The following is a 12,444-nucleotide window of genomic DNA, read 5'->3' as shown; positions in this document are numbered from 1 at the left end:
CCTGGCTCTGAGTCAATCTCATGTAGTCCAGGGTGGCTTTGAACTCAGAGATCCATATGGATCTCTGCCTCCTGAGTGCTAGGATTAAAGGTGTGTGCCACTACTGCCTGACCTCTATGTTTAATGTAGTGGCTTGTTCTGTTCTCTGATGTTCAGGCAACTTTTACTAGGGTATACAATATATCACCACAGAGAAGGAGGAGGAGTGGATAGGGAAACAGAAGGGAGGTAGGAGGAGGGAATGGGAGGAGAAGAGGGAGGGGAAACTGTGATTAGTATGTAAAATAAAATAAAGAAAAATATATTTAAAAATAAGATGAAGTTTTAAAATGTGGTACATTTATACAATGGAATATTATTCAGCTGTTATGAAAGGTGAATTTGTATTTACTGTTAGTTATTGCTTCTAACATTCTATCCTTCGTCCTGACCTTTCTTCCTACCCCACATAGCCATAAGAAAGCATACTACTCTAGAAGCTTCCTAAAATAGATACATACACATATATAAAACTAGTTTATATGGAGTTACCCTATAATGGTGCAAGAATATCCTACCCCTACTAGACAACTTCAGACTAATAAATGAAAAGCCCAGTGCAAGGAATGGATTACCTCTTTTGGACTTGTTGGCCAGTGAGATCCTACAGATCCCCAAACATTTCACTGCACTTAGTTAGCCTTCAGAATTTAGGAGTAAGGTCTTAAAGCTGAATACATAACATATTTGAGTTACAGAACACAGATCAAGCTGAGAGGTTCTATGGAAGAGAAAATAATATCCAATTGTACCCAGCTGTAAACCCTGTGAGCTATAACAGTGATCTGCCAGGCAATACATGCCCACTGGTACAATAGTGGCATTAATGTCAGGTGCTGATATCTGTGACTAGGTAGGACATAGACCCTAGGGAGAACCTTTTAATTACTTTGCTAATGAGATATATTATTAAACCAACTCCTAATGACTCATCATTTATAAATTTATATATCTCTCTAAGTCATCAGAGAAGCTTCTTTTCTTCTGTATCTTTTATTTTGTAATTATCTTTTAATTACATTTCTCCCCTCCATTTCCTCTGTCCAAATGTCCCATATACCACCTCTCCACTCTCCTTCAAATTCATGGCCTATTTTTTTTTTTTTTTTTTAACTAGTTCTTATTGCACACATGCAGGGGAAAAGGGCCAGCTAAAGAAACCTACCCTGACCCTGGAGCCCAGAACTAGGGAAAGATGGCTCAGATCAGGGCAGAAAGAAACACAGTTTGGCTCAGTCAGATCAGAGCCATCTCTGCTCCTGGCCAACTGACTTGTGAAACCAACCAATCACAGAGCAGGACACCCCTAACACTTCCTGTGTAAACTGCTCAGCCTAGTCAGTTAGAAAAAAAGGCTGTTCTCTCTACCCTGATAGAGGCAGCTACTCTCTTGGACTCCTCCTTCCCAAATACATCTCTTCCTCAAAAGAGATTTTTTGGGTGTGAAGGTCTTCATTCACTGGCATAGAGAAGATCCTTGCTGAGACATCCCCTAGTGGATAAAACAAGGAAGGGAGGGAGGGAGGGAGGGAGGGAGATAGGGAAGGAGAGAGAGAGAGAGAGAGAGAGAGAGAGAGAGAGAGAGAGAGAGAGAGAGAGAGAGAGAGAGAGAGAGATACAGAGAGATACAGAGAGAGACAGAGAGAGAGAGACAGAGAGAGACAGAGAGAACTGAACTGAAAGAGCAGGGCAAGGAGGAGCTGAACAGAAGATATTTGCTGAAATGTTCCTCAGTGGACAGAGAGAACTAACTATAAGTAACACTTTTCTCCCGAGGCAGAGGAGATTGCTACATTTCTGCAGGGGTTTCACCTTTTGCAGAGTGAAGCAAAAAAAGCAACATCATAGGCTGGAGAAGCAGAGCTCTGCTAGGAAGCCCCCTTTAGTGGGGACTGAGCAAAGCTCAGCTGTAGAAGCTCTCCAGGAGAGGAGCAGGATTGCTATGTCCTGTGGGGAGACCATCCCCCATCATACCAGGTGTACCTTGACTTTTCAAAAGAGTCAAGATACCCTTCCCTGCTGAAACAGTTCCAGTGCTGAAACAGTTCCAGGCCTGACTCTCCCAAGAAGTCAGAAAAATTTCCTTTTCAGGGTTGGACTGTCTCCTTGCAGTTCCAGCCATCAGGGCTGTGCTAAACAGCTCTAGGTGTTCAGGGATACTTCTCCTTCCAGGGTTGAACTGTCTCCAGTTCAGCCATCAGAGCTGTCCTTAGCATCTCAAGGTATTGCCTGTCTCCCCAGGTACTCAGGACACCTTTCCCCAGAGTTGGTGCAACTCACATTTTGCAACCAATTTACCTACATTTTTGGTGTCAACACATGGGACACCAAACCCACAGAGTTGCAAAACATGCAGTTTACCTACAATACATATATGTAAATGTTTGTATATGTTTATATATGTATACATACACACACACATACACACACACACATATACATATAAACATAAGCTGTTGAATCTGTGTAATTCTACCTGTATGTGTGTTTCTAGGGTGACAATTTGGTACTGGACCACCACTTGGCATTTCCTTCCCTGGGGAAGGCCACCTCTCCCATTCTCAGCTTTCTTCAGTTGTTTATAGTTCTTTATGTGTGGTTGAAGACTCTTGGACTTCTCTTAAATAAGTTTTGTATGTTCATTAATGTCATCTTCGTTCTGTTCACATCTTTGAACAGCTCATATGTTCAGCATGAGCAGTCATAATTCTGTGGGTATAGATCCTGATATTACTAAGAGACACAATCTCAATGATATTCTGTCTCTTAGCAGTCTTTCTGCTCTCTCCTCCAAAACATTGCTTGAGCCTTAGATGTGGGAGAGTTTTGCAGGTGTATCCATTGGGACTGGGCTCCCTATCTCTGCATTTTTATTGTTTTTGGTTTTCTATAATGGTCTCAATCTACTGTCAAGAGAAGTTTTCTTGATGATGGATTGTAGTGGATAGCCATCCCAGCATTGGCCTGGAAGTTCCAACCCCCATTGAGGCTTCAGTAATGATCACGCCCACAAGGCAGGGCAGAGGAGGGAGCGGAAGACCGAGGATCAAGAGGAGGTCGCTCTCTTGGTTCGGGGACGCTGGACACAGGAGGTAGACCGAGCAGAGTTCTCCAGAGAACACCACCGGACTGTGCTATACCTTTGCCAGACCCTGCAACCTACCCCTTCATTTGTAAGTTACCCTACAAAATAAACCTCCCTTTTAACTACGTGGAGTGGCCTTAATAATTTCACCAATAATGGATGAAGACTACACTTATCTATGGATATGTGGACAAATTTTTAGAGATTGTTGTTAGAGATTATGCTGCTTTATTAAATTAGTTGTTGCACATTCTCCTCCAATAACCATGAGTTCACTAGCACCAAGTAGTGAGCTAAGTTTCTAGTACCAGGGATGATCTAGCTCTTATGTGTGTCTTAAGTCCAATTGGAGAGCAATTGGCCACCAACAAGGCATATGTGCCCTACTGCACCATTAGGGTTATCATGTATCCTGGTTATTGATATGGATGGTTGGTGTCATAGGTTTGTAAGACTGTTAGTTGCCTCCCTCCTTTGGAAGCTTGCATGGAGCCTTTTGTTACCATGAAAGCTAGCACTGAGGGAGGAGGATTTCAGGTTAGTTCAAGATCAGGTCTCTGGGCCCTGGTCCTTAAGTGCATGGTATCTTCAGCAACAAAGACTTAGCTTTTTAACTCAAGTTTTCCTGTGTCCCACTTGGCCTGTGGCCAGAACAAATCTCTCTCATTCACCAGTCCTGCAGCCACTTAGACCCAAGTAAACATACAGAGGCTTATATTAATTAAAACTGCTCAGCCATTAGCTCAGGCTTACCACTGACTCTCTCTTACACTTAAACTCAGCTCATTTCTGTTAATCTATATGTCACCACGTGTTCTGTGGCTTTACCTGTGTGCCATTACATGCTGCTCCCTGGACAGTGGGCTGGTGTTTCCCTGACTCAGCCTTCCTCTTCCCAGAATTCCTCTTGTCTGTTTATCCTGCCTATACTTCCTGCCTGGCTACTGGCCAATCAGCTTTTTTTTTTTAATCAACCCATCAGAGAAAAAACATTAACAGCATTCAGAACATCCCACAGCATACGTTCTTCCTCTTTGTGGTGAGTAACCAAAGGCAGCAGCAATAGGCTGTTTGGGGAGCCTCTTGGACAACCCACCCAAAAATTGAAAGGAGAGCTGGAGAAACCTTTGTTTTATAGTACATGGTGATTATCACAGAAACTCACAACTTGTCAAAGTATAGAGAATAAGAAACTGTTGAATGTTTATCCATAAATGAGACATCCATATCGCACCTGTCTCCCAAAAGTTCAGGGGTCATTGTGAATGAAGAAGCAGAAAGACTGTAAGTGCCAGGGTTTATCAGTACAAGGAAGCATGTTTTCCAGACAGAGCAGGATGGTTGCATATAAGAATTCATAACAGTTGAGATAGTATGTATAAAATCTATAAAAGCTTAAGCCAGAAAAATACTAGCATAGAGAGGAGCTGGGGCACAATATCCACCCCTAGCTAAGGAGGTATGGCAATTGATAGCCTCTGGGAGAGGGAGAGTAGGTTTTCTTTAAGGGTGCACTCCCTGGTAGGTTATGTGATTCCAGTGGATGATCACACCTCCATGAATATATGGGCAGTACCAACTGAACTTTATAGGTTAAAAAAACTCATAAAAACAAAAACAAACACAAAAACAGAGGACACAAAGTTGTGTGAAGGAATGTAGAATATCTCTGGAAGGAGTAGGGGGAATGGAGCATTATGATCAAAATATCTGTGGGCTGCAAGAATATAGAGATTCAGCTGTGTATTAAAGCTATACTTTGACTGGCCAATGTCTGTCAAATGAGAAGCCATTTATCATGGAATATTTGGTGTTATACAGCCTTAGTATTTCAGCGATCTTCTGCTATGAAATTCTTGCATGCCCAAATACTCACAGACTGTATTGGCAAACAGCCACGCTTCTCAGATGCCTAACCACTATACAGCTAACACCCTTACAAGGCCTAGTAGACTAGCAGGCAGCAGATGCTTAGCTTTGTTTCTTATGCAAGTGAAGCTCATAACATCTCTTGCCTTCAAGCCTAGTGGCTTTCCAGAGCAATTGAAGACAATAGAGCTTTTTGCATAACCAGGTGCAGTAAGGACTGGACTGGAATTCCACAGGTAGAGACAGAACCACCTGGCCAGAGAGAGGGGAGGAAGACAGAGATTCTGTAGAGGGTAAAGCAGATCTCTTGCAGAGTTTGTCAGGGCTAGGGGTAAGGAGCCAGGAAGGATAGATGGGGGAGGAAGGGACACAGGATGAAGATCAGTTCAAAAGCATAGGTGCTTACTAAAACTATGAGGACAGAAAAACTGGGTACAGAGAGATGCTGAATATGAGGACAGAGATGAAGCTATATAGATAGAATTTTGTCATAGAGGAATAAAATTAACAGACAAAAGAGCATAGTGTATGTAGATTCCTTTCCCCCAGATACCCCACACCATACATAGCATCTTTCCCAGGACTCTGGGAGGAATTTTCTCAGGGCTGAAACTTGGGAAAATTCTGTTATCCTTAAAAATATAGTATGAAACATCCTCAATGATAGTGGTGATTCATATTTTTAACCTCAGAGGCAGGCAGAGCTCTCTGATATCGAGGCCAGCCTGGTCTTCAGAGTGAGTTCCAGGACAGCCAGAGCTACACTGTGGAACCCTGTCTTGAAAATACAAATAAACAAAAATCTCAGAGAGCTAATACAAATGAGAAAAATAAAATCATGAATATTGCAAGTAAATGGATGAAATTGTGAACAATTGTCTTGAGCTACGCAATCCAGACACAGAAACAGAAACATTTCATGGTTTCTCTCTTATGTGCATGTGAGCTTTAATTTTACAGAGATATGTTTGTTTTGCAATGTTAGGAAAATTATAAAGCACCATGGGATAGTGAAGATCTTTCAAAGGAGAGGAGGTAGAACAGTCATAAACAATAATAGTGGAACAGGAAGAATTCCACGGAGTGGGTAATGGAAGGGCAGGGTAGAGGAGGGAGTATAAGGAGACATAACTAATACTCAAGGCCTTTTGAAAAAGACATGTGGGAACTACTGAATTAAATACTCAACTCTGTAGAAACTTTCTAAATGCACACACACACACACACACACACACACACACACACACACACACATATCAAAAAGAGTTTAAATAGGGTTACCCTATAATCAAGGGGCAAGTCTCCAATTAGATACTTCATGACAGTAAATGAAATGCTCAATAAATGGTATAGAGTAACTCTTTGTTTGAGTTGTTAGCCAATGGAGTTCAACAGACCCTGTGGGGAGCCCTGTGACCAAGTTTTGGATCAGCATATGAATGCATGCACAATGGGTCTCTGAGAGGCAAGACCCTGGGAGACAGTGTCTCACTAGGCAAGAACCAGAATATCACTAGGACAGTGTGGCCCGCATGCCCTTTTCTCCCTCATGATGTTGATGATTCTCTTGCTGGGTTTTAGTTTCACTGTGTCAGTCATGCTTGGGACAGATGTAATCACTTCCTGAAACCCCACTTTTATTTCTCAAATATTTCCCCCTAAAATCCTATGGGAACTGATGCTTCTCAGGTTTCTGATCTAAATATTCCAGCTGTGAGTCTAGACCCTGGGAACTGTTCTGATCCAGTGGTGACAGGATCAGCAACAATCAAGTTAATAGGCACATATAAGGAAACAACGTAGAAGACATTAACTGTGTCTCCCCATTCTGGAAAAAAATACACTAAGAATGGTGTGGCATTATAAAAAATGTGTGCCTTATCAAAGGTTGCCCTTTATAGAGAGGCTTAGGCGTACAGGACCCTTTTGTAGGACAAGGAAACAGAAAAATACGAGCTAACTGTATGCATATAGCTTATGACAAATCAACCCTGTTTCTGTAAATATGCTTTGTTAAGTTTGAAATAATATTGTTCTTGAGAATGTGTACCTATGTCTATCTCCTTTTAGCTTTGTAAGGACAGGATGTACCTGGCTCGATATTTAGCCAAGTAACAAAATTCTGAGCATTATTTTTCATTTAAAAGTTGTTCTGATTTAAAAGTTTAAAAAAAAATGTTTATTTTTGTCAGAGGTAAATTCTAGGGTGGGTGTAAAAATATGTTTGTTTTTAAAGTATAAATAAAGACGGCTTGTGCTATTGGCGTCTGCATTTGTGTGAAACTCATCTGGTGGTCAGATTCTTGTTTACACTGACACCCCTTCCCATCTCAGGAACTGAACCCAACTGAAGCAGGACCCTGGCAAGACCCCAATCATCACAGGCTATTGTGAACTCTCTGAGCTACAATAAGAATAGAACCAATAGAAAGTGTGTACATTATAAAAATACAATTTATTGAATTGATTTGTGCAATAGGATATAAAGAGGCAGAGAAGCCACTAATTTCTCAATCCTTGAATCTGGATGTCTTTGCAGTTCCAACACAGTGTGGATGTTCTGGAAGTTTTATGGAAGATTACTGATAGTCTACATTTGAAGGTCAAAGATGCTTGAGTATCTCATCAGAGGATATTGGCAGCAGCAGTCATAGACACACTTGCTTAATAAGAAGCAAAGTCAGGCAGGTGACAACACTTAATTTTCAGACTTCAAAAGCAACACCCACTTTGAGGGTAGGTCTCCCTACCTCCTTTAATTTTCTTTGTAAATGTACAGAGGGGACCATTGTTTCCAGGCATCTGAACAGGGGGCAGTATCATCATGGAATGAATAAATGCCAGAGCAAAACCACTCACACAATGGTTAGAAAACAAAATAAATAAATATGATGAGACGAATTTCCCATCATCCTCCTGAATGTGTGCTCACAATTACCCAGAGATCACCCACTAGTCTTCCCTTCTTAAAGGTTTCACTGTCCTTCAATGTTACCATACTGAGGACAGAGCTTTTGTCATTTGGACTTTTGGAGGGTACTATAATCTAAACAATAGCAGTGGACATACTTTTACATCTGTCTTATAGTCCAAATTCTTCAATGAGTTGTTCTAAGAAAACAGGATGAAAGAAGAACCTATAGCATGAGTCTAAATTTTGTTGGTTGCATCTCTGCCATTTTTGTTTTGTATGTTATTTTTTCTCTTTGGTAGAATACAGGTTATATCATTATCGTTCCTTTATCAGAAGCCATGATAGTTAGAGTAGTATAATGGGTAGATTAGTTATTTTTATCTCCATTAACAACCCAATCTCTGCTTTTGTGATAGTAACAGCTATTGATATTTATTGGTTAGGTCATGAATTTGGAGTTACCTATTGGTATCCATGGAATATTGATTCCAGGACCCTGTTGCTACAAATCCTCCATAGGAAGGAACATCAGCAACATCTACCCATTCTCCTAAGGTCCCAAAGTAAGCCAGGGCATGATCCTACCAATGTTCATGCTGAGGAACCAGTGATTTTCTTGAGATTCCTAATAAATCCTAGGTGAGAGATTACTTACAGGGATGTGGCTGCCCCTCCCTTGCCCTGAAATTGGCTGCACTTAGAATGCATTTACTCAGTAGGGATAAGGTCTTCCCCTTAGCCACATAGATGGAGTCTATCTATCCTCCTCTCCTTTAACCTATATATCCTAGCTCCAGGCAATTAAAGAAGAGTTGTATACAACATATTATAAGGAGGCTCTGGATACTCAAGTGAGGGTCCTATGACCATCTTTATCCCTCCAGAAAGAGGCATAAGCAATTAATAAATCTCACTAGGAAAATAATTTTACAAGTGGGTACAGCTGAACTCCCCAATATGGCCATCCCTTAGCTTAGAAGTTAGTCACTCACAACAACCCCTATGGATATAAAAGTCTGTTCATTTTTCAAGGACTTTATATAAAATTATATATAATTTGCTTATATACAGTAATAATTCTCCTATATACTTCATAAGTTAAATCAAATTTCCTTATAATGCTCAATATAATGGAAATGTTAGACATGTTCTATGAAAATTTTTTTCTTTTTATTTATTCTTCTCTTATACAAAACATCCTGACCACATCCTCCCCTCCCTCAAGAGTTTTTATCTGCTTTAAAATATATTTTCATTAATTATTTTAGAACTTTGAAAAAGTTTTATTATATTAATTTTCTTCCTGTAACTCCTCCAAGATCCACTCTTTAACTTTCCCAACCCAACTCTGTGTACTTTTGGTTTTTATTCAAAGTCAAGTTGTGCTTCCTAAATATTTTTTGCTGTGTGGCCTTCCACTGCAGCATGAGCAACATTGCCAGCTGTCCTTTACAAGAAAATTTATCCTCCTTCCCCAAACATCTAAAAATTGTCAGTAGCTCTTTTGCTAGGGGTGGGACTTCATGCCAACCTCTCATCTGCATGTTAAGATTTGACCTGGCTTGAGCTTGCACAGGTAGTACGCATGGTGTTTCAAACCACTGTGAATTCCTATATGCACAACCCCACATATCCAGGACATTGATTCTTTGTAGTAAATCATTGTTTCTGGCTTTTGTATTCTTTCCACCTCTCTTCATAAATAAATAATCTATGAGTCTTTGGGGGCAGTAGTATGGTATATTCTTTTTATGGCTGAGCCTCCTGTGGTCTCTTATTTTCTTCCCCTTGATTATTGTATTGACTAGAAAAATTTCATCACGTGCTCAGTACAAGTACAACATATGTGTTTTTTTGTTTATTCTTCTCTCACCTAATACATCCAGCCTGCAGTTTCCAGTCTCTCCACTACTCCCAAAACCACACCCCCTCACCTCCCTCCTACCTCAAATCCACTCCTCTGCAGTTTCCCTTGAGATAAGAGCAAGCCTCCAAGGGATATCTATCAAACATAACAAAACAAGTTACAACAAGACTAGGCACAAACTCTCATATTGAATCTCAACGAGGCAATTCAGTAGAAGAAAAAGGGTCCAAGGTCAAGCAAGAGAGTCAGAGACACCCCCTATGTACACACACTTCCACTGTTAGGAGTATCATAAGAATACCAAACTAAACAACCATAACATATAATGTAGAGAACCTAGTATAGACACATGTGGGCTATGTGACTGCTGCTTCAGTCTCTGTGAGTTCCTATGAGCCCTGCTTAGTTGATTTGTGGGCCATGTTCTCCTGGTGTTCTGAATCCCTCTGGCTACTACAATCCTTCCTTCCCTTCTTCTTCTTCTTCTTCAAATTGTCCAAGGTGAAACTAACGTTTATCTGTTTTTTATTGTGTCTGCTTTCCTTAGCATCTGTTGGAGTAGTCCATTGGGTTTTGCACCAACCTATGAATATAGCAGAATATCATTAGGAATAATTTCAACTTATTTTTGAACAGTCATATTTGGTTCTCTCCTAGAACTCTTGGCTATCCAGTTTCTGGCCATGTAGTCTCTGGTCATCCAGGCAGTGCCAGGCTTGTGCTCTCTCTTGTGACGTGGGCTTCTAGTTAGACCAGTGATTACTTGGCCACTCGTACAAGTTCTGTACCACCATTGCCCTGGCACATGTTGGAGGCAGGACAAAAAATATTGTGCCTGGACTGGTGTTCTAGTCAAGTACAATAATTTAAAAATATGTTTATCTACAATGGTTGAATTTGGGGAGGTATAATTTGTAGATACAGAGGCCCAACTATACTATCATGGTCTATCATTTAAATACTCATTAAATTACAACTATAATATAATTTTTACATTAACATGTTGATCATTTACTTTTGCATATTTCCTATTATATTGATATATATTTCCTATATATTAATCATTCGCAAATGATTTCAGAGATTCAATTATCTTAGTGTATTTTAAACTCTTTGACTATCTTTTCTCTTAAACAAAACTATTTGGAATGGGTATAATTATGAACTCAGAATACCTTTCTTCTCAGAATTTCATATATTGTTTCCTTTTTTCTAATATTTATTGATATACATAATTTGTTCAATACTCATTTAACGGTATTATAGTAAGGAAAGCAATGGAATTTAATACAAAATTTTGAATTACCATCTGAACAATATCAGTATTGGGGAATATCAAATAACTGAAAACACACTGACTCTTATTATATAAAAACAATATTTATATGATAAAATTGGTGCATCTATAACTTAATGCCTATTACTTTAAATTCTTTAGCTGAACAAAAATGGAAAACAGTGAACTTTCTTCACATACATAGTGAAAGAGTTAAATAATGTCCAAGTAAGATTAAATTGTGGTAATTTAAAATTCATGAAATATATAAGAGTAGGACAAAATGATCTGTATAGAAAACAATGTTATCAAAATATCTTTGAAGAGGCAAACTATATATTTTTGGAAGTTTCCAAAAATGTCAACAAACAAATTGGTTTACTCATTGAAGCATGTGGTAATAAAATCTGAGCAACACAGTTAGGATTCTGTATGTTATTAGTAAGAGAACAAAAAAGCCTACTACTTAAAAAATGTCTTCAAAATTATTTTATTATTCTATGTGTATGTGTTTAGCTGCATATATGTCTATGCATGACATGGCACCTATGGAGGTCAGAAGAAGGCATCAAATCTCTTGGAACTGACATGACAGACAGTTGTCAGGTGCCAAGTGAATGCTGGTAATCAAACCCAGGTCCTCTGGAACAGCAGCCAGTATTCTTAACCCCTGAGCCATCTTTCCAGACCAAGCCTTTTATCTTTTGATTGCACACTTGAAATAGAAACTGAAGCAGGAGAAAATGGCAACTTGACTTTAAAATGATAATGTATAACTTTTAAAAAGAGAGTCTAGGAATTAAACTGTCTTCTCTTGAGAAACTGAGTGAATCTTAGCCAATATTAAATTATGAAGTGAGACCTTCAAGAGAAGAAAAGCCCTGTTTTAGTTTTAATGTAATGACTCTTTCCTGTTTACTTACTTTTTATGTGCATCCACGATAATGCAATTGTTGTAATAGTGAAAATTGCTGTCAGAAATCCTACTACCACTGCCGTATTCATCAACCAGTTCTTGTACAAGGGAAATGAGGGATCTGAAATATATGTTAAGAAAGTTCAAAAATAAGAACATTAATGAGTCTCTGTAATAGACAAAACAAAAGTTAATGGTATCAATACCATTTTACTACCTCTTAGGATTCTTCAGAGCTGAATGTGGTGATAGATGCCTATAATCAGCATTCAGGAGGCTGAGGCAGGAGTACTGAATTCAGCCTCTGTTACACAAGAAATCTGGTATCAAAAAAGAGAGGAAAAAAAGGAAGGAAGGAAGAAAAGAAGGAGGGAAGGAAGGAAGAGAGGGAAAGAATGAAGAGAAAAACAATTTAACCTATAAAGGCATTCTTTTGCTACTTATGATTCAACCAATTCTTACAACTATATCAAATAGA

General features: G+C 39.3%; 1 protein-coding gene across 1 annotated transcript in view; it reads right to left on the bottom strand.

Annotated features, from left to right (window-relative positions):
* Positions 1-12,444, bottom strand: part of LOC118577971 (selection and upkeep of intraepithelial T-cells protein 2-like) — a 76,732-nt gene that overhangs the window by 19,726 nt on the left and 44,562 nt on the right. The window contains exons 8-9 of the mRNA XM_036178596.1: positions 11,974-12,101; positions 10,287-10,357 (exon numbers count right to left, since the gene is read on the bottom strand). Coding sequence (XP_036034489.1) covers positions 10,287-10,357; positions 11,974-12,101 — 199 coding nt within the window. The remainder of the gene's footprint in view (positions 1-10,286; positions 10,358-11,973; positions 12,102-12,444) is intronic.

The sequence above is a fragment of the Onychomys torridus genome, chromosome 2, assembly GCF_903995425.1.
Source record: "Onychomys torridus chromosome 2, mOncTor1.1, whole genome shotgun sequence".
In the NCBI taxonomy this organism is placed as follows: domain Eukaryota; kingdom Metazoa; phylum Chordata; class Mammalia; order Rodentia; family Cricetidae; genus Onychomys; species Onychomys torridus.
This window is presented reverse-complemented; position numbering and strand designations above follow the sequence as displayed.